Source organism: Pteropus medius, unplaced genomic scaffold, assembly GCF_902729225.1.
Source record: "Pteropus medius unplaced genomic scaffold, Ma_sr-lr_union100, whole genome shotgun sequence".
Classification (NCBI taxonomy): domain Eukaryota; kingdom Metazoa; phylum Chordata; class Mammalia; order Chiroptera; family Pteropodidae; genus Pteropus; species Pteropus medius.
The window spans coordinates 5,659,331-5,683,186 of NW_024352784.1; the positions used below are offsets into that span (position 1 = coordinate 5,659,331).

A 23,856-nucleotide genomic window follows, 5' to 3' on the forward strand; every position below is an offset into this window, starting at 1 on the left:
TTACCTCGGTGTACTTGGCACAAAACAACTTTCCAGATGTCCTACTTTTTCTCAGCATTAGAATTTGAGACAGCCAACTTTGTTCAGTTTTCAAGATCTTTAAGTTTGAACTGTGACATCATTTTAAAAAATTTGTGGAGGAGGATTAAGTTGATATATTAAAAGAGCATTTTGTCAAATAAATCCCCTGGGAAAGGACTCGGTGGCAAAAATACAGGATTGTTGATCTTGCAAGGGATGGTGTTTTGTTTTTGTTAGGCTAGATAATAATCTGGTAGTTTTTTTTTTTTGAAAATATATTCTTTGTTTAAATAAAAACTTTTTTCAGGTTTCGTTGGCTAATTTCTGTTAAGTATTTTAGGTATTAATTTTTTAGAACAGTATTATAAACATCCTGAGTCTGATGTTATGAAAAAAATCAGCTTTATTTTGTTTTCAATTTTGAAAATATCTATTGTTATTTTACAAAATGCTTTACAGAAACATCGTAAGATAGTACAGAGGGTTCCCATATACCCTGCAGTGTTTCCCCTATTCTTAATGTCTTACATTAGTGTGGTCGAGTAGGAAGAACTCAGTCTTCCTCTTATGCTTGTCCTTTACTCTCACACTGCGATCACACTCACAACACTTCTGACACTAGACGTGTTGGTTCTTTACTCACACCAAGAAATTCTGTGACACCAGCTAGGTGTTCTACAATTTAACTCAATTCTGACACTATCTACCTGGAGATAGCATCAGATCCCACAGGTTAAGCTTAGTCCCATGAGACTGCTTCCCACTTTAGACGTGAGTCTCAAGTCCAGGTTGTCACCTCTGCTTCAGACCAACTGGCTATAAATCAGAGGTTTATAAATCAGAGGTTTCTACAAACCCCCTCCGTGGGTTAGATCAGTTTGTTAGAGTGGCTCACTGAACTCAGGAAAACAGTTTACTTACTGTTTACTAGTTTATTATAAGAGGATATGATAAAGAGTACAAATGAAAAATCAGATGGAATGAATGTGAAAGCAAGTTATGTGGGAAGGGATGTGGAGCTTCCATGTTCTCTCCTGGTGTGCCATTCTCCCAGTAGCAGCATGTGTTCAGCAACCTAGAAGCTCTCCAAACACTACATTATGGGGATTTTTATGGAGGCTTCATCACGTAGGTATGATCAGTTATTAACTCTGACTGAAGACTAAAATTTTCAAGCTTCTTATCATGGCTTGGTCTTTCTGGTGACCAGCTCTCATCCAGGAGGTACCAAGAGTCACCTCAAGAGAACAAAAGACACCGCTATCACCCAGGGAATTCCAAGGGATTTAGGAACTCTGCATTAGAAACCAGGGTCAAAGACCAAATATTAGAACAAAAGATGCTCTTAGTGCTTTTATCATTTACATAATTGCAAGGTTTTTAGGCACTCTGTGCCAGGAACCAGGGGCAGAGACCAACCGTATGTTTTCTATTATCTTACAATGATACATTTGTTCTAATTAGCGAACCAATATTGACATATTGTTATTAACTGAAGTTCATACTTCGTTTAGATGTCTTCCTCCAAGATCCCAACCTGGATCCCATATTAACATTTAGTCATCATGTTTCTAGAAGTTTCATTTTGCTGTTACATTTTCTCAGACTTTTTTTTGTTGTTGACAGCTTTGCTAGTTTTGACGATTGCTGGTCAGGTATTTTGTAGAATATCTCTTTATTGAGATGTCTGATGTTTTTCTTGTTATTATATTGGGTCTGTGGGTTTTCTAACATTTTTGATTATCAAATAGTTATTATGTGATTGTGAGAATGTGTATAGAAACTTAAAATTGGGAGTTTTACTATGTATTGTCCATATGAATCAGTAATGGAGCGTGCTGTGTGATAAACTTTACAGTTGAGAATTGTAAAGTGAATTAAGTACAGGGTTTAGTAATCTAGTAATCTAAGAAAAGAGTGCTGGTTGATCATTTGAAGTAAAATGTCACTAACAACAAATCTATTTCTTTTTTTTTTTACATTTTATTTTATTTTTTTATTAAGTTTATTGGGGTAACATTGGTTAATACAATTATATAATTTTCATGTGTACATTATAATTTGACATCTATATATTCTATTGTGTGTTTACCACCGAAAGTCCAGTTTCCTTCAGCTACCATACATTTGATCTCCTTTACCCACTTCACCCTCCATCTACTCCCTATATTTGACCTCTTTTATCTCGTCTGCCTCCCTGCTCTTCCCCGAACCCGTACCCACTGGTAACCACTAGTCTATAGTCCATGTCCATGAGTCTCTGTTTGTTTGTCCTGTTCATTTAGCAACAAATCTTTTTTTGAGAACCTGCTATTAGTAAGGCCTTGTGCTGCTTTGTCAGTCACCCTCTCTTCCCTATCTGTCTGGCAGGGGCTCTGCACAAAATAAGCGATAGCAGAATGAAAATCAGAGTGTTGCTTTATGAGTAGATGCCCAAAGGAAGAGTGCAATCAGGGCAGCTCTCTGGCAAAAGGCTGGGTTGAATCAGGTAGTTCAGGCCTAAGGGAGCCTCCTACCTTAACCTAAATCTAAATTTTGGCCTTAGCATGCTCAGTCATATTTTCATTTTGGGGTGGATATTGGTAGAGTAGAGAAAGGAAGTACCTTGCCATCTTCTGTTATAAAACTTCACATCATGACGTAATTGCCTATTTAGTTACTCTGTTTCCCCCAATGGATTTGTAGGGACAGAGAGTGTGGTTTATCTTGTTCTCTATTATAGCCTCTGATGCTGAACCTATTCGGTAGCACATGGTAGGTGTTAAATTAATAAAAAGAGTAAATGGGAGTTTGTCAGGCAGTACCACGAACAGAAGATTACACCATGTATCAGCATGCAGAAAGGTAGGGAATGCTTGCCTGACATGTTAAATAAATTCTTCCAGATGTAGATCACATTCCTCTGCTCTAGGAACCTTCTTGGATTTTGCTTCATTTCCTGTACCCTTATTGCACTTAACAAGCATTCTGTGCCCTGAACACTTAGCTTTATTAACCTTGCATTGTTATATAGATGCCTTCTTATATCCTCAGTGCTAGCTTTTCTTTTTTTTTTTTGAGTGCCCATTGTGTGCAAATATTGTGCTAGGTGTTGTACATATTTTATTATCCTATTTTATCCTTTCAACAACACGGCACAATAAGCAAATGTGGAAATTGAGGCTTAGGGAAGGTTTAATAACTAGCCCAAGGTTGTACAACACTTTCTTGGCACCCTCCAGAAGCTTGAGGCCTCTTCTGCTCTACGCTGTTTTTAACAGGATACATTGCTTCAGTAGGATTTATATGCTTAATGAAGGTCATTTATACTCTTTAGGCCTCATCACAATTTATTCCATTCTGGTGGGTTTTTTTGTTTGGTTTTTTTTTTTTTTTTTGATCAAAGGGCCATGTAATCCTGACACTTCTTCAAACTTTGGAGCTGAACAGCAAAACTGGTGAAATAACTAATTTCAAATGTTGCATTGTTCAAGGCTAAAAATGAATGTCTAACTTAGTGATTCCTTATATGATAATCTATTATTATAGATCTGTTTTTATACAGAACAGACAGAACAAGAAAGTTTTATAATTGCTCCGAGAAAGAATATACTTATTCGAAGTGTGTTAGACATTCCAGTTTTGATGTGTCAACATTAAGCTGTCCCCTGTAGCCTTGGAAACCATAACTTCTCAGTGCTTGTTTTTAAACTATGGTTTTCTTTTTAATATAAGTAGATTTTGATGGTAGAAAAAAGTTGTCATGTGGAATTACTCTGTGGAGCCACTTGAATAGACTCGAAAAGTTGTTTATACATAAATAAATTCACTAATCTGAAAAATATTCCGAACAGGCACAGTACGTGCTGGCTTTTGCAAGTCAGCCCATATTTGATACTGAGTTTAGACTACTCAGTGAAGGTGGCGAAAAGGGCCTCTGATAGAAAGCAAATGGGAAAGGCAAAGTTGGCTTTTTTCATTCCTTTGTTTGCTTTTTAGATTTCTATTAATTTTTTCTAAGAATTCATCAAAAGCTTCTTTTCAAAATGATTTTTTTTGGTTAGATATAGTTAGCATGACACAACTATAAATGTTGATGTTCATTTTATTATTTTTTGGTGGTTTTTTTTTTTTAATGCTGTTTTCCAAATGAGAAATTGACATCAGTTTTGTTCTGTGACCATCATTCACATGTTCATTCATTCAGCAGCTATTTATTGCTCTCTTAGTTATTGTACTTGTTATGTAGTGGGGATACAAATGTAAGTAAGATATGACCCTCGTCTTCAAGGAGATTTTAATCTATGGTTAGTCAGACAGCTAAGCACGGAAACGTAGTACCTTGTAATAAATGCTCTGATAACTCTCCCATGATTCCTTCTCTGAGAACACAGAGAAAGGGGCCCCAAGGAGGTCATGGAAAATTTCTTGGAGGAAATAATACCTTCTTTCCTTTCCTTTTCTCTTCTACCCCTTCCTCATGCCTTTTTTAAAAAATTAAAGTGAAACCTGCATACTATTTTTTTTAAAAAAAAAACAAGCTCTAAAATGAAAAGTAAAAGTTCCTGTTTTACTTTCCCCAACCTTGCTTCAGTCTCAGTCCTTAGCAATAACCACCTTTAACACTTTGTTTTCTTTTCTAATGATTATTAAAAAAACTTGAAATAATATACTTTGTTATTTGATAAATAAACTTTAGATAGTGACTCTTGGCTTTGGACAATGAGAGAAGAGAAATTTAGCAGATTTATGGTACTTCCACCTTCTCTCTCTCTCTCTCTCTCTTTCTATTTTGTTAGTTATCTTATTCTTGTATTATCAAGTTTTTTAAAAAATTATATTTGCTATGTTACTATAATTAACTCTCCTGTGCTTTGTTTATAGAATAATTTAAAAAAATAGAGCCACAAAGCAGACAGCCTTCATAACATTACTATAGGTCCAAAGACATTAGTATTCATAGTATATTACAGTGTAGAGTAATATATATTATATTACTATAAATCCAAGTGTGATTGGTCATATAGCAAAGGACTATAATTTTATATTGCTCACCTAACATTAGAATAATTTCACGAGTTAGATGGACTTTGGCTTTTTTTTTTTTACACACAAAGTCTTATTTCCTGTGATTGGATATGTGAATTCCAACCTTCTTTCTGGAAAAAAAAATCAGTGTCTTGCTTTAAAATTGAAAAGTAGTGCCTCATTTGTTCAGCAGTATCAATTTATAATAGCAAAACAATAATCTAAAAATTAACATAAAAAAATCTTAATAACTTAGAAAAATATCTGATGCCTACAGTATTCTATGTTTTATGCATAGGAAAAATCCATAGGCCTCATTCAGAAACTGTTTACTTTTGTTTTGTGTGGCATTCTATATCACGATGAACCAGTTTCCAAATCCATAGTAGATTATTATAATTTAGTGATGCTACTGGAAGACACAGTTCTGCCTTATAGGAAGAGGAAAGGCAGAAAAAAAATTAAAAGTTGACATTAAAATTTAAAAAGTATTATGATATAGGATTATATGATATAGGACAGTTCTATAAACCTCAGCATCTTGCCGATGTTCATAATGTTCCTCAATCTTTAAGAAAGTGTTATCGTTATTTTCATTATATACCTAGTCAGAAACCAGAGAAACGAGGATATATTCCTATCCAAAATAGTTAAATTTTCAAAAGTTGTTTTTGACAATTAAAAACAATAAGCATATGCTGAAGTTATCTGGAAAGTTAATTTGCATGAGAGGTCTTCTCTGAAGTCAGCCCAATCGTATAGTTATTCTGTGTAGTATATTCGTGATATTGATAGAAACACTTGTTATTTAAAACTCAGTCTCAACAAATTAGCTACCTTGCGGTTTTTGCTGTGAGACAGCCTTTGACCTCATTGTGAAATATGTCAGTTGTCATAAATACATGGTTTAAACTCTGCGTTGATGTCACCGCATTAACCTTTATTTCCACAGAATAAGAGACTGGACAGGTTGCCTTGTGGAAGAGTCATGGTTTGGAATGCTGCTACTTTCTTCCAGTACTCTATGAATTTACTTCTTGAGCATTTTATATCTTTTTCCTTTGAAATATTTTCAAACTTATAGAAATATTGCAGAACGAGTACAAGTGCTTTTACCCTTTTATCATTTGAGAGTAAATTAGAAAAATTATCTCTTATCACGCCTTAATAAATTAGTGCATATTTTCTACAAATAAGAGTATTCTCTTTTATAACCACATTAGGACTGTCAAGATTAGAAAGTTAACATTGACACATTATTGCCATCTAATTTACACACCACATTAAGTTTCTCCAACTGTCTCAATGTCTTTTTTTTTTTTTTTTTAATGGTAGCATTGGTTAATGAAATCCAATAAGTTTCAAGTATACTGAAGAATTCCATCCAGCGTCACACATTGCATTTAGTGGCCATGTCTCTATTATGTCAGTCTGAAATAATTCCTCAGTCTTTCCTTGACTTTTATGACCATGGCATTTAAAAAGATTTTAGGCCATTTACTTGGGTAATGTTCCTCAATTTTGGTTTGTCTGATGTTTTCTCATGAACAGATTCAGGTTATATATTTTTTGAAAGGAATATTATACGAGTGATGTTGTGTTCTTCTTGTATCCTATTAAGCGGTACACAATTTTGATTTGTCCCATTACTAGTGATGTTAACTGTGAACACTTGATTAGAGTAGTATCTGCCAAGTTTCTCTTCTGTGAAGCTACCCTTTTTTACTTTGCAACCTATAAGTATTTTGTGGGGAGGTGTTTTTAATTATGTAAATATTCTACCCATTAGTTTTAACATACATTGATGTTTCTTGGCTGAATTAATTATTAAAATGATGGTTACCAAGTGGTTATTTTTTAATTCTATCATCTCTTCTATATTCATCTGTTGACATTCTACTATAAAGAAAAGCTGTATTCTCTTCCTCTATTTATATCAGTATTGATTCATAGATTCCTGTTTTATCCAGTGGGTTATATAATCTGTTACTTTATTTATTTTGATACTCAAATTTTCCAGGTTTGGCCATAGGAACCATTTCAAGTTAGCTTCTGTTTTCTTATGACTTATTTCCATCACTCTTTGCATACTTCTTTACTTTATGGAACAACATATTCCATATATTCCCTTTGTCCCTGAATTAGAAGTAGTCATTTTTCCAAGGAGCTTTGGTTTCTTTTAGTGAAGAATAGTTTTTTAGAAACCAAGATCTGGGTCTGTGTGTGTTCTTTATAACTGGGGTGTCACTACTCCCAGGCCTTCAGGTGGAGAGAGCTAGGGAATATATGCATGTATATATACTTATACTCATCTATATTTTCATATCATCTATCTTTCTGTCTGTCTGTCTACCTAGCTAGCTAGCTAGCTAGCTACCTACCTACCTACCTACCTATCTACCTTCCTACCTACCTGCCTGCATCAAAAACCATGAGTTCACAGAAATATCTTTCAATTCTAATTCAGTGTCACAGGTTCATTTTAGTTTTCTTTCTGTACTTATTACTCCTTTTTCCAAAAACGAGAAACTTGGCTTCCTATAATCTTTAGTATGCTTACTTTTTAGATCAGTTCCTTCTGTATGTAATCAGTCTGTTGCTGCTGCCATCCCATCCCTGCCATGCAGACACCATCCTTACCCCACTGAGGTTCTCATGATGAGTCACCTCAGTTTGGACTCCCCTGTGACCTCGCTCAAGCTTGTACACTCTGGGTCAGGTTGCCACCCTTTCCATGCCATTTTCCATACTGCATGGAACTCTCACATTTTTTGTGGCTTTTCTCTTTAAAGCAGATTATTTTTATTGTATAGTCCTATACAGGAGGTGGGTGTGATGGGTAAAGCAGCTTACTTGGATGGTGGCTAACATGGGGTCATAACTATAATAAATCCTGCTTTATTTTTATCCAGTATTTTCATTTTAAATATTCCAAATATTGATGTATTCATTAGAAATATTAATGTAATTTTAAAGGAACTGTGCATAGGTAATAGCAGATGTTCATGGATGACATAACTATATGATGGCTAAAGGCATGCTGCTATAAGCTGTGTATCTCAAAATATATGGGTAAATGGTAAAACTCTCACCTCATGTGTTCATAATGCATATAGTAATGCTGAAATTTCCTACCAGCCTGGTGATCAAGCATATTTAAAATATAGAGCAAAATATTACATCATGTTTGTAGAGAGATGTGTATGTGCTTGTGTGTGTGCATGTCTATAGATAGGGACTAGAAAATGAGAAAGGCCATTGTTTCCTATTATCGGTAAACATTTAATTAAATCTTTTAAAAGAGATTGTTGGAATATATCAGATCTAATTCATCTTTGCACGATTCTTAGTATCTAGCCCAGCACTGTTCTGCATTTAGGTTCTGAATAAATATTATTTGAAAGGACGAATAGAATGTTTGAAGGTGTATAATAAATATTTGGTAAATTTTCCACAGTAGTTTTTAGGGAAGTACCATGATGTCTGTCTACAGGGCTAGTTGTGTACCTGTGTAAGAATTAATGACGATAAAGAGTCTTGAGTTCTAGTGCTAAGAACTTTAAAAAAAAAAACATTATTAAAGTATAATTGACACAATAAACTTCATATAGTTAAGGTGTACAGTCTGATAAGTTTTGATTTGCAAACATCCATGAAACTATCACTATAGTTAAAAACAATGAGCATATCCAACAGCTCTAAAAGTTTCATTGTGTCCTTTGATAATCCCTCCTTCCCACTCATTCTCTCCATCCCCAGGCAACCACTGATACGCCTTTTGTCCCCAGAATTAGTTTGAATTTTCTCGAATTTTCTATAAGTAGAATCATATAGTGTGTGTTCTTTTTGTCTGCCTTCTGTATCTCAAGATGATTATTTTGAGATTCGTCCATGTTGTTGTGTATATCAAAATATTGCATTTAAGTGGACCCATGCAGTTCAAACCCATATTGTTTAAGGGTCAACTGTAGTTCATTTCTTTTTGTTACTAAGTTGTATTCCATTTTATGGCTTTTCCACAATTCATATACCTATCCTATGACCCAGCTTTTCTACTCCTAGGTATTTATCCAAGAGAAGTGAAAGCATATGTCCAAATAAAGATTTGTATATAAATGTTCATAAAATCTTTATTTGTATTAGTCAAAAACTGGAAAAAATCCAAATGTCCATCAACAGTTGATTCCTCTATAAGGGACCATATAATGAATTGAGAAATAGTCTCTTTTCAATTTTCTGTAAGAGATTGTATTGAATTGGTATTCTTTCTTTATGTATTTGGTAGAATTCACAGTGAAGCCATCTGGGCCTGAAATTTTCTTGGTATAAAGATTTTTACTAAAATTCAATTTCTTAAGTATAGGACTGTTCAGATTATTTCTTCTTGAGTAAGCTTTGGTAATTTGTGTCTTTCAAGGAACTTGTCTATTTTGTCGATGAAGTAAAATTCAATCTCTGTAGAATCTGTAGTGTTGTTCTATTCTTGCAATGGGTAGTTTGGATCTTTTCTTTTTTTCCTAGTTAGTCTAGCTAGAGGTTTCCATTATTATTGATCTCAAAGAAACAGCTTTTGATATCATAGATTATTCTCTGTTGCTTTTATTTTCTGTTTCATTGATCTCAGCTCATTTCTTTTCTCCCGCTAACTTTGAGTTTGATTGGTACTTCTTATTCTAGCTTTTTATGGTGAAAGCTGAGGTCATTGGTTTGAGGCTTTTCTTGTTTTCTAATATATGGCTTTAGTACTTTATCTCTCTGTACATTAGCTGCATTTCATACATTTGGACATGTGTTTTCATTTTAATTCACGAAATAACTTTGTTTTCACACATTTGTGTATTTGTCAGATTTTAAAAATTGATTTCTAATTAAATTCCATTGTGAGAGAGAAATTAACATTACATGGCCTTTTATATTTATTGAGATTTATGTTGCACTTCAGAATATGTTCTTTAATGTTACACATTTAATACACACTTGAAATGAATATATATTCTGCTGTTGTTTAATGGGGTGTTCTATAAATGTTAATCAGGTCAAATTTGTTGTTTAAGTGTTCTCTATCCTTACTTATTTTCTTCCTGTTTTTTCTGTTACCTATTCAGAGATGTATGTTAAAATCTCCTGTAATTGTGGATTTGTCTGTTTTACCTGAAAGTTCTATCACTTTTTGTTTCATATATTTTCAAGCTATTAATAGTTGCATAAACATTTAGAATTGTTATATCCTCTGGACAGATTGACTTCTTTATCATCATGAAATTGCTTTCTTTATTCCTGTTAATATTCTTTGCTGCAAAGTCAACTTTGTATAATATTAATACAGCCACTCTAGTTTTCTTTTGAATTTTGTTGGCATGGTACATGTTTTCCCTATTTGCTTTTTATATTTTAACCCATTTTACATTTTCATATTTAAAAGGAGCTCTTTATATATAGCATGAAGTTAGGTGTTGCTCTTTTTTTTTAAACCCAATATGTCATTCTCTACCTTTTAATTGAGATGTTTGGACTATTTTAAATTTACATTATTTACTGCTATTGTTGAGTTTAAATCTGTTTTGCTATTTGTATTCATTTTGTCCTATCTATTCTTTGTTCCCCCTTTCCTCTTTATCTGCTTATTTTTGGATTTTATTTCTTTTGTTGGCTTAGTTTTTTTGTTTTGTTATTCTAGTGGTTGTTTTAGGATTTATCATATACATCTTCAACTGGTAATATACAGTATAAGGATTTCACATCAGTGTACTTACATTTTTCTCTTACTAGTCTTTTTGTTATTGTTATGTATTTTACTTCTACATGTGTTATAAATCCCATGACATTATTATTTTTGCTTTAAACAATAGGTAACTTTTCAAGAGATTTAAATAATAACAGTTTTTATGTTTGCCCACATAGTTATCATTTTTAATCTCTTCATTCCCAGATGTAAATCTACATTTCCACCTGGTATTATTTTCCTTATGTATGGAGTATTTCCTTTTGCATTTCTTGTGGTGCATTTTTGCTGGTAATTGAACTCTTTCACCTTTTGTATGTCTGAAATGTCTTTATATCATATTAGTTTTTGAAAGATAGTTTCTCTATGTGTAGAAATCTAGGTTAAGTTATTTTTCTTTTAATTCTCTGAGGATGTTGTTCCACTGTCTTCTAGCTTGCATGCTACTGACGAGAAATCTGTCATTCTTATATTTATTCCCCTCTATGTAATATGTCATTTTCTCAGGATGCTTTTATGATTTCTTTATTACTATGATAAGCAATTTGATTATTATGTGCTTTGGTATAGTCTTCTTTGAGCTTCTTATCCTAATGATTCATTGGGAGTTCTTGGGTCTGTGGGTTTGTAGTGTTCATCAAAGTTTGAAATTTTTGTCATTATCTTTCTCTCTTCCTCCACTGTTTTCTCCTTCTTGGACTACAAATACATGCATATTGGGCCTCATGAAGTTGTCCCACAACTCACTAATGCTTTGTTTTGTTTTTGTTTTAGTCTTATTTCTTTCTCATTTTGAATATTTCTTTTTCAAATATCCGTAGATATTTAGTATATCTTTAGGTATTAATCTTTTCTTCTATAATCCTCAAACTGTTCACCCATGATTTTTTTTTTCTTTTCAAACACTGTAGTTTTCATCTCTAGAAGTTCAATTTGGGTCTTTAAAATTTTTTCTGTTGTCTGCACTTAACGTGTTTAATCTTTTTTTCTCGCTTTTGAACATATGAATTACAGTTTTAATGGCCCTGTACTAATTGTATCATCTCTGTCAATTCTGGATTAGTTTTGATTGATTTTGCTACTCATTTTGGATTCTGTTTTGCTGCTTTTTTTTGCATATATGGTAATTTATTGGATGCCAGGCATTGTAAATTTTGTTGTATACTGGGTATTTTTGTAGTTCTCTGTATATTCTTAAAATTTATTCTGAGATGTAGTTATGTTATTTGGAAAATTTTTGATCCTTTTAGGTCTAGCTTTTAAGTCTCCTAAGGCTGGACAAGTCTAGAGTTAATTTTATCCACCCCTGAAACAAAACTCTTCTCAGTACTTTTTTATGTGGTCCATGGGTTATGGTCTGTACTCTGTAGGGAATAGGCACTATTCCTGGCCCTGCGAAATCTCTGCTTATTTTTTCTTCTAGTCCTTTTGGATATGAAACTCCCTTCTACCTTCCTTCCCTGCGCAGTCTTGGGTAGTTTCCTGAGATGGGTAGATTCACTAATCAGTACACAACTGAATACTTGAGTGTGACCCTCTGCAGATCTCTGGAGTTTTTTGTGTGCGCTCTCTCTTCTCTAGAACAATGTGCTGAGAACTCTAGCACTTGCGGTTTCCCTAGACTCAACCTTCTCTTCAACTCAGGGAGACCACCTTGTTCTGTTGGGATGCCCCTCTCTGTGCCTGAGCCTGGAAAATTTCCCCAGGCAATAAGCTGGGGCAATCACAGGGCTTACCTCATGTGTTTCCTTACTCTCAGGTATTACTGTCCTTTGTTGCCTCATGGCCGTAACAATCTTGAGAACCATTGTTTTATATGTTTTCTTAGTTTTTTCATAGTCATTTCAGATGGGAGAGTAAATCTAGTCTCTGTTACTCTATCTTGGTCAGAAGTAGAGTAAGTTATGCTGGTCCTAAGAATTTTGATATCCTAAAGAGCTTTTTAGTAACTTCAGGGTAAAAAATAACTTTAATGGAAGATGCGGAACAGACTTTACCCTGCTACTACCTCTGTATCATTTCTTTGTTTCTCTTTGTTCCATTCAAATTTGAACTTAGCCATATTTATGGAACGTCTACTATGGGCCAGGTACAGAAGAATGGGAGTAAAAATGATTAATATGATCTGATTCCTTTCCATAGAATCTTTAGAGCTTAGAGAAGTTATATCATATCCTCTATATCATAGCTCTTAAGTTGGTAGAACTGGATTCAAACTAGACCTTTTAGCTTCCAGTTGAATGTCCTTTCACTATGGCAATGCGTGCTCATATAATCCCATACACATACATATATGAACATAAAAACATACATATATACTTAACATGCGTGAGTACCCTGTAGAACTCAGGATACCTCATGAACATGTAGTCTAAAGACTATAACACTACAAAGTCTCACCCTCTTTAGATTGTTTTTTGTTTATCAGTGACTAAAAGACTTATGAGGCATTTGTAAGTGTGCAAGACTAGGGGTCCAATGGATTAAAAAGGGAGATAAAAGGAGAGTTGTGCTGGTGTATGGTTTCGGAACAGACTTCAAGAGTTGTAAGTAGTAGTGTGCTGGTAGGAACATGTCTTTGGAGACACTGCAGTAATTTTGTTTTGTGTCCAGTTAAAATTGCCAATCTAGAAAAAAGTCTGTATTTTCTCATTTTCTTCAGATAGTAGGCCAAATGGAGAAATTCGTTAAGCCAATTCTGAAACATTATACTAAACACCACAATGAGCCAAGTTCCTATCCAAAATAAACTGGTAAGGGTTACACTAGCCTAAAATGAATTTAGAAGCTCTCAATATTTTCCCATGATTTGAGACAATTTATGTAATTTATATTTAGATGGTTCTCACTAATAAAACCATCAGGGCCTACAATCCCTTCACTTTCTAAAGTATTATTCTTTAGTTACCTTTCCAGTTTCTTTATGGTTATTGATTGATTCAGGTTTTCAATCTCTTGTTGAGATAACTTGTTAATTTATGGTTTTCTAGAAAATCATTTACTTTTCCTGAGTTTTTTAGTTTATTGGCAAAAAGCTGTACATAGTATTCCTTTTAATCTCAAAAATGCCCATATTGTAGTTAGTCTTCTTTCTTGTTTCTAACTCTGAAGTACTTTTTAATGTACTTCCTCAAGTATCGTACAATAAATATTATACAAGTTTATTGTACAATGGATATATTTTAAATTAAACTTGAATTTTAGCACATGGATAGTATTATGAAACAATCTGGAAAGGATTTAGCCTGCTTTTATGCCAAATGTGGTTCTTCTTGCCTGAAATGAGTTATTTGAGATGTAAATTGGAAATCTGAAGAGTTGATTATTGTTCTATAACTGTTGCTTCATCAGTGTTGTTTATTAGTTTTTGAGGGCACATCTCGGTTAGACCTGACACGCTCGTTATCACATGTTTTCATACCATCTGCCGTCTCCTCAATAGAACTTTCCCACCCACAATGCTACCATTTACTTTTCCATTGAGAGTATATTAATTTACTAAGTAGTATTATTATTCTATATATTAGTATATTAGTATTCTGTCTTATTTGATGCCATTACCATGAGACTGTGTGTTCTTCTCAGCTATGTTCATGGTCTAGACAGAAGAATGTAGAAGCAGGCTTTAGGGTAGACTGCTGATCTTTTGGGAAACTTCATATTTAATAAACCCATCAGCAAGTATTTGAGTCATTCCCTTGTGCCTAAGACTGCTGTAGGTGCTTTGGAGATGAAAAAGATTTTTCAGACATTGAAAGTCCATAGCACTTTGGCTCTGACCAGTCTTCCCCTCATGACACTGCTTTCATGCACCCTTTGCTTTATTGCACAACCCTGTTCAAGCACTCTACTTCTTTAATGACTTTGAAAAAGCTATTCCCAATGCCCTTATTCTCTTCTTTTGTGTACAGTTGTCAGAGTCCTACCTATCTTTTTTTCAAATTGAAACATAAATCTCTTTCCTTTTGGTGAGCCATTCCCAAGAACAAGTTATCTCAGATTAAAGTCTCCATTTTGAAAGGGTAATCAGATCTGTAGATCCAGATAATAACCCTAATAAGGTATTTGACAAGTTATGTAATGAAAGCTTTGGGAACAAGATGAAGTATAAGCTAGATAATAGTAAAGATAGGACAATTTGTAATTGCTTAATGACTTATTTTCAGCCTAGAGGGGAATTTCTAACAGCATGGCATAGAGGGCTCTGTTTTTGATCTAGTCTTATTCAACATGTCTATTCATTCAGTTATTTACTTGCCAAGTATTTATCGAATACTCTGTGTTGGAAACTGCAATATGCTGGGGATGTAATGGTGAACATGGGAGACATAGTTCTTCCCTTTACAATACAACAATAAAACATTTGAACAAAGATATAGAAAACTTATGCAAAGCTCAAAAACTTAGAAAGCTAATACAATAGTAATATGGATCTTATAGAGATGGTTGTTACTTTCTATAATAGAATTGGTATGTAAAAAGATCTCTGGGGACTGGAAAGATAGAATATATATTCAGCCCATTTTGAATTTCAAGATGAAATCTAGCTGGAATTAGGATATAGCCTTATATTTGAGAAGAGGATAGCTTGACTTATGGGCACAGTTGGAGTAAAAAAAGATGTAGAGCCTTTAGTCAATAGTTAAATTAATGTTAATATGTTATCAGTGGAATGTGACTGCAGAAAAATTCAGGCTATTTTGATAGACATGGGAGTATCTAGAATGAGAAATGATTATACCTACGAGTGGAGCTACCTGCTCATATGAAAGATATATATTGAATTTATTAGAAATTGCCAGTTTTCCAAAGTAGTTGTACAGTTTTACAATCCCATTAGCAATGTTTGAAAGTTCCAGTTACTCTACTCCTTGCCATCATTTAGAATCATCAGTTATGTAAATTCTAGTTATTATAGTAGGTTTGTATTTGTATATCATTTTTATTTTAATTTTTAATTCTGTGATGACTAATGATATTGAGCACCATTTCATGTGCTTATTGGTTATTCTTATCTTCGTTTTGTGAAGTGTTTATTCAAATATTCTATTTTCATTTATTGGGTTGTTTGTATTTTTATTGTTGATTTTATAGTGTGTGTGTGTATATATATATATATGATATTTTTTCCCACTTTGTGCCTTGATTTTACATTTTCTCAATATCTTTTGATGAGTAGAAGTTTTAAATTTTGATAAGGTTTGATATATCAGGTTTTTATTTTATGGATAGTGCCTTTTGTATTCTGTTAGGAAATCTTTGCCTAATACAAGGTCATGAGTATATTTTCCTACATTGTTATTCTAGAAGCTTTATAGTTTTAGCTTGTACATTTTGGTCTTTGATCCATTTCAAATTAATTTCGTGTGTGATGTGAGGTAGAAATTAAGGTTCATTTCCCCCATATCCATATCCAGTTATTTCAGTGTTATTCGTTGACATAGCTTTTCTTTCCCTAATCAGAAAATAAATTGATTATATATGAACAGGCCTATTTCTATAATATGAATTTATTCATTGCTCTATTTGTTTATCCTTATGCAACTACTACTGCTTTACAAATATACCTTTATGATGTCATAAAATCTGGTAGTATAAGCCCTCCAACTTTGTTGTTCTTCAACATTTTCTTGGCTGTTCTAAGACTTAAATTTCCATATCAGTTTTAGAATCAGCTTGTCATTTTAGAAAAGACTGTTAGGGTTTTGATTGGGATTTCATTGACTATATAGATAAATTATAGGGAGACTTGACTTTTTAAAAAATTTTCAGATACAATTGACATACAATTTTATATTAGTTTCAAGTGTATAATATAGTGATTAGACATTTATATAATTTATGACGTGATGACTCTGATAGAGACTTCTTAACAATAGTGAGTCTCCCAAACTATGAAATGTTATATGTCTACATTTGTTTATGTATTTTAAAATTTCTCTCAGCAGTGTTTTACAGTTTTCAGTGTATAGGTCTTTCACATCTTTCATTAGATTTTTTAATAGTTATTTGTTGATATTATATAAAAATTCCAATTGATTTTTGTATTTTAATCTGGAATCTTGCAGTCTTGCTAAATTTATTTTTATTTTCACGCAGTCTTAGCATCTATGAATAGATATTTTTGCTTCTTCCTTTTCTATATTTGTGAGTTCTTGTTATTGCCTAATTCCAATGGTTTGGACTTTGAGTACACTGTTGAATAGGGTGGTGAAAGAAGACATCTTTTCTTGTTCATGATCTAAAATATAATATTAGTTGCAGATTTTGTTGATATAAACCCTTTATAAGATTGAGGAAGCTCTCCTTTTTCCTTAGTTTGTTGACAGTTTTTGTTTTTAATCATTAACAGGTATTGAATTTTGTCTAATGCTTTTGGGGGGCATCTTTTGAAATAATCATGATTTTTCTCCTATATTATATCATGTATTTATATTCATGTATGATATTTGTCTATAAATTTCTTTTCTTGTCATCATGTTTTGGTATCAGGGTTATTCTAGACTCATAAAACAATTAAGAAGAGTTCCCTCTTCTTTGAAAAATTTTTTTTTAAGATTTGTATTTTATCAGTGAAGCCATCTGAACCTAGAGTTTTCTATGTGACAAGGCTTTTAATTACAAATTATTTTCTTTAACTGATAATGGCTCTTCAGGTTTTCTGTTTTGATTGTTGGTTTTGGAAACTTATGGCTTTTAAGCAATTTGACTTTCATCTAAGTCGTTGAATTTATTGGCATATTTTTCATAATTTTCCCCTAATTGCTTTTAAATGTCTATAGGATCTGTAATGATGTCTTCTCTTGCATTCATGATGTTGGTAATTTGTTTTCAGGCATCATTCTTTATCTCTTGTTTCTCTGACTTTTTATATCTATACTTATCCTTCCTGTTACTATTACAATGACTAAATTTTTGCTAGGACTTTTGCAATAACCTCATACTAACCTTTTCTATTTATATTCTTGATTCTCTGTGTCCCATTCACTTTATTATAGGAAGAAAGATCTTTCTAAAGTACAAATGTAATTAAATTTTCCCCAGCTTAAAACTTTTAAGTGCTTTTCTAATACCTTCAGAATAAAAATCTAAGCTTCTTCATGTGGAATACAAAGCCATTAATGAAAGGTTCTGTGTTTCTCTCAATGGGCCCCTGTATTTTCTTATTTTCATCTCCCTTTTTATCTCTCTGAAATCCATAGGGAACTATACAGTACTGCCTTTCTAGGTGTTGTAATTTGTTATTCTTTGTCTTAAAATTGAAAGATGTGATATGGTCAACACTAAGAAGACAAAAATGGTCTCCTGACTAATCCTTTACTGAGATTATTGCTAATATCTCATTGGTATTGTCTCAATGTTTATTAATGTTTATTTAACAAATACCTTATATTCAATGTGTCTTTACATTCACAGCAATATCAAACTGCAAAGCATTCTTTTTAGCCCAGTTTCAATTTTACTCTTATATCATATTAAGTAATAATGATGTCTATTTGCTGTAATCAGAATATCTGTCAGATAGCTACTTGACCCATTTTCCTACACCAGCGATAATAAGTTTTATTTTAGCTTGAGAGTATTAGTGTTGGTATTGACCAGTCACCCAGATGACTAGATGATATATATTTCTTTCTTTATACTCTCATTTAATAGTTTGCAAAATTAAGAAACAGATCTCTGAAACTGGCTAGCTGGTTTGGAGGTAAAGCAGTTGTTTCTTTTCTTGTCAGTCCTTCACCTCCTCAGCCCCAGGGGAATTAGGATGTACCACCTTCTGTTTAAAAGCCCAAACACTTCAAACTGTTATCCTCCTGTTGAGTTTGAAAGGGGGACGTTATTAGCTCTGTCTTGATGTAGCCGGGCCTCCGAAGGTCTATTTGGATAACATTGAAGATCGGAGGAAATGTGACTCTGTCTGTGTGTTTTAAGCCCCTAAGGTAAGATCAGAAAGCGTCTGGGGTAGTGAGAGCCAAATAGTTGAAGTCATACATTAATTATGGTCATGAATCATTTTTATTTTTAAAGTCTTTACCATTTGACACAGTTGTTTGCATAGTACCAGTGAGTTTTAGGCAGCCTTTCCCTGCTTTTAAAGTAACAGGCTATTTTGTTAATTTCTGTTCTAGGTTGATAATACCTGTTATTATTAGAATTCTGAAAATGTTTTCAGTAAAAATTACTTGTTTCCCTACCCGAATGAGTAGTCTTTAATTTATGTGATTTTTGCTTTGAATATAATGTTTTGAAATTATAAATATAGAAAATTATTATGTTAATCTTTCAATCTCCCACTGATATCAATAAAAATAATCAGATCTTGGGACTGTGCTTTTATATTCAGGCATTAATCAGCACATATTTTTTGAGTGCCTCCTTTGTGCCGTATTTTGTGCCAAGCATTGGAAATTGTATATAAAAAGTGATTTCCTCCCCACCAGAACGATCTAGTAAGGAAATAGATGAGGAAATAAACAGTTTTTGAAAAATGCGTTTCTGTAATTTTTGTTAGTGGTGTTTTATACAACAGATGCCACAGATTTCCAGAGGAAGGAGTTCTTCTACCTATCTGGAATAGTCAGGGAAGGCCTTTGAAGAAGAGGTTATACTTGAGCTGCCTCTTAATGGATTTAGGCGTGTACTTATCTGAGACAGAGAAAACATATAGGCAGGCAGAACAGCTTACTCAAAGGTACAGAAGCAAGAAATGGCATGAAGTGTTTGGAGAATTGTCAGTAGTTCAATATTGCTGGAGTTGAGCATATAAAGTAAGGGATATCAGGAAATGAGGCTGGGGGTGTATGCTGGAACCACATCACAAAGGGCCTTTCCTTGCTTTTAGACTTCGTTAGAGCCACCTTTGTAAGAGAGTATTACTATCAAGAGAGTGCATACACATACATACATACCCAGAACAAGAAGCAATAGAATGGAGTATAATCTCTTCTATTGGATTCCTTATGAGCCCAGAGAAAGTTGCTGAATAACTCATTTCATGAGGAAACTAGCTATAATAATATAATAAGAGTTGCTCCCTATTAGATGACCTAAGAAATCCTTAATAATTATCAGGCAATTTCCAGAAGTGCAGAATATGTCATATTTTTAATATGTAGTGTCATGATGATAATAATAATAATAATAATGATAATAATAATGATGTTGGCAGAGGTATTGATGCTATTAAATCCCTAGTAAAATTAACCTCATATATAGGATAACTTTCAAATTAGGATTTTTGACAATTTTTTTTAAAACAGGTAAAATTTACATGCAGTGAAATTCTTAGATCTTAAGGTTAAATTCTGTGGATAATACCCATGTACTCTTCACCCCAATCAAGATACAGAACACTTCCTTCACCTCAGATAGTTCCTTTGTTCCCTCTACTCTCTATCAGTCAGTCTTGCCCCACAGAGGCAACTAGCCACTCTTGAGAATTCTATTACCATAGATTGCTTTTACCTGTTCTTAAACTGTATATAAATGTGATCATATAGTATGTACCTTTGTTTCTAGCTCTTTTCACTAAAGATAATATTTCTGAGATTCATTCATATTGTGAATGAATATCAGTGGTGTGTTTCTTTTTATTGCTGAGTCGAATTTCATTGTATGTCACAATTTGTTTATTCTCCTGTTTAATGGACATTTGGGTTGTTTTCTATGTGCTATTGGCACATCATTGGGAGGGATTGACCCTTAGGCCGACTGGTTGAAGACTGGCTGTGACTATAGCAGAGGAGCTGTTTTTCATGGGTTGACTCCATGGAGGAGGATTCGCTTTCGTGGGGCTCTGGTGCCTGCCAAGTCCACCTTTTGGGTATGCTGTTTGTGGAGGTGGTTGTGTGGTGCTTTTGTGTGGTCCGAAGCTGGCCACTGAGTGTGTTGGTTCTGGAGCCTTGTGGGAGAGGCTCTGTTGCAGGCCAACATCAACTGATGCCTGTGCCCTGTCTAGGGCCACTTAATATGAGCTACAAAGTGATCTCCAGATGGTTGCCAGTTGTGCTGGGCTTGGACTTGGAAGTGCTTGAGAAAGGCTAAGTTTCAAACTGAGGCTGGCTATCACTAGTACCGTGCTTAGGGCCACTTAGGAAGAAGGAATGGGGCACACTGAGGCCAGACATTGCTTGTTTGAGATTTGTAAACCTTTGAGAGATTTTAGGAAAATTTGCAGCATGAGCCAAGACAGGCTGTTTGTATGGAAAGGCCCTTGGAAGAGGCTCGGGTGGGCCTGCAGGTTGGGTGGGGTAGGGTCTTGGAATCACCAGGGCCGGGCGAATGGTATGTTAGCTAGGTTGATGGCATCTCAGATATGGCAGCTGTCTATGTGTGCAGGCTGGGTGAGGAGAGGGCTCAGCACTTCTGCTGGGAGAAAGCTGCCCCTCCAGCCCTCACCCTGAAGCCAGACAATTCAATTCCTCCCTGTCTTTGTTGGCTTTTGAGCTGCTGCCCCAGCTCTGGAGCTCAGAGCAAGTGAGTCCATCAGTGAGTAAGTCCATGTGCAGGCTCTTTAAGAGGAATCTCTGGGACTCTAGCTGCCCTCCATCTCTCTTAGCTATAATTTCCCCTGGTTTTCATAGCAAGAAGTTACGGGGACTTCTCTCCCCAGCACTGGAACCTTGGGCTGGAGAGCCTGGTGTGGGGCTGGGATCCCTTGCTTCTTAGAGGGACCTCCACAGCCAAGATTTTTAACCACCACACATGGGTGTGAGATCAACGTGTTCCACGTCTCTGTGCCTCCTACCAGTATCAAAGTGGCTTCTTTTGTGTATCCTTAGTTATAGTACTTGTGTTCAACTAGACATCAGACAGTTCTCAATGAAGGTTGTTCTGTAGTTGTAATTTTGATGTGGTTGTGGGAGGAGGCAAGCACAGCATTTACCTACTCCACTATCTTCACTGGAAGCTTGAAATTTAACCATTTTTAATATGTAAGTGTATACATATATGTACATGTATGTGTGTGTATTTATGTGTATGTGTACATATATGTATCCACATATTTGAAGACAAAGAGATCAAGTAAAACATAAACCCATAATTAAGTTAAAAATGAAAATAACAATTTTTTTTTTTAGTTTTGGGTCTTTTTTATTTTAATGGATGCCTTAGGGTTCACTGGATATGTTTTTAACTTATCACAGTTGAACTTCAAGGTATATTTTACCACTTTATGTAAAGTATTAAAACCTCACAATAGTATACTTCCATTTTTTCCATTCAGCGTTTGTCATACACTTCACTTTTACAATGTGATAAACCTACATTATAAGTCCCAAAAATAAAACAAAAATCGTTTTTAGTTTTATTTAAAGTCATTAACCTTGTGAAGTGATTTTAAAAATAAGAAAATAATCATATATTTACCAACGTAGTTGCTATTTCCAATGCTCTGTATTGTACAGATATGTTTCCATCTGATAAGATTTTCTTTTTCCCTGAAGGACCTCCTTTAGCATGTCTCATAATGTAGGTCTGTTGGTAATTAATACTTCCAGCTTTTTTGTATTTCAGAAAACATCTTTATTTTGCCTTAATTTTTAAAAGATTTTTCACAGTATAAAATTCTAGGTTGACAGGGTTTTTTGTTTGTTTGTTTCAGTACTTTAAAGATGTTGTTCTTCTGTCTTCTGTTATATGCTCCAAAGAAAAATCTGCTGTCATTCTTACTTTTGTTCTTCTGTATATCATGTGTGTTTTCTTTTTTCTGGCTCCATTAAGATTTTCTCTTTATTAGTGGTTTTGAGCAATTTCATTATGATGTGCATTGGTGTAATTGTCTTCATTTTCCTTATGCTTAGGGCTAATTAAGCTTCCTGCATTTGTGGGTTTGTTTTCACCAAATTTGGGGAATTTTAACCATTACTTCAATTAATTTTTTCAATGTTGATGTTTCATGGTGGCTACTATTTTAAATTAGTCTTCAACTGAGATTATTAATTATTTTTGTTTATGGATATCCATAAGTAATAGTCAGCTTTGATGGCAGTGAAGTTCTCCTGGTAATTTTAGCAATCCACTGAACTTCTCTTGGGCCTCATTTTCCACATTTGTAAAATGATAGGATTAGACCAGATCATTTTCTGAGCTCTCTTCCAGACTCCTGAAGGGTTCTTCATTTTAGTTCTCAGTGCATCAGAGGCAGTCAAGCAGTTACAAAAAGGATGTTTTTACAGTGTTTTGTATTCTATTGTAAGTATGCTAGAGAATTGTGAAATATTCATTTTGGGTTCATTATTAATTCAGTTTGTCCTCATTTCATTCCATTTATATCTGTGGCTCTGTGTTGAGAGTTTATAAACTCAAATTTTTGTACAACTTTTATTTCTAGGCTTCATAGAGCCCAGTGTGCAATTAAACAGACTCAGGTAACTGTTCAGAAAATTGGAAAGGAAATTGAAGAAAAACTGAAACTCACATCTACAAGCAATGAGCTGGTATGTTTTTATATGTTTGCCTGTTTGATTTCTAAATATGATCAGCATATTCTTCTTATAGTAATTATTTTTTTCAAAAACTTCAGGTAGTTTTTTTTCTTTCTTTTCTCTTAATGTTTCACTCAGACTTCTGCTGGCATTAAATGTTGGAAATAAACTTTTCATCTGCTAATAATGTAACATACAAGGTGCTTGCTTTTTCTGCTAGATGAGACTTTAGATTACATACAATTACTTAGAAGATAATTTAAAGCTGTTTTTATTGATGTCTTATAAGTGTAAACTCTAGGCATGAACTGTATAATGAATGAAAGATAGCTGCCAGAAGAAAAACAAAAAACTTTAGGGTCTAACCTACTGTTCAAATATGAATTTAAAATTATTTGGGTTAAACTTAATAAGCTGGTTTATAGACAGTGTTCTCTTTTGGGAAAGATTGTTTTAACAAGTCATTTCCAAAGAAATAGAAATTCCATTCCAAAAGGACAGATTTAAGATACTAATATATCTTGGTTGTTCTTTCTAGTGGAGAAAAAAATATTAATTTTGGAATGAAAAGTCTGTCTTTGTAAGCAGAATAGTGATTGTAACAGAGTTTTTTTTTTCAAAATGAAGCCACATGACTATGGATAGCTTTTGATGAAATTTGTGCTATGGCTTATGATA

The 23,856-nt window shown here is 33.8% G+C and overlaps 1 protein-coding gene across 2 annotated transcripts in view; it reads left to right on the top strand.

Moving 5' to 3' along the window:
* The window catches only part of UVRAG (UV radiation resistance associated), a 254,987-nt gene that overhangs the window by 81,390 nt on the left and 149,741 nt on the right, over positions 1 to 23,856 (top strand). For both annotated transcript variants that reach the window (XM_039848085.1, XM_039848086.1), the window contains one exon: positions 23,085 to 23,190. In XM_039848085.1, coding sequence (XP_039704019.1) covers positions 23,085 to 23,190 — 106 coding nt within the window. The remainder of the gene's footprint in view (positions 1 to 23,084; positions 23,191 to 23,856) is intronic.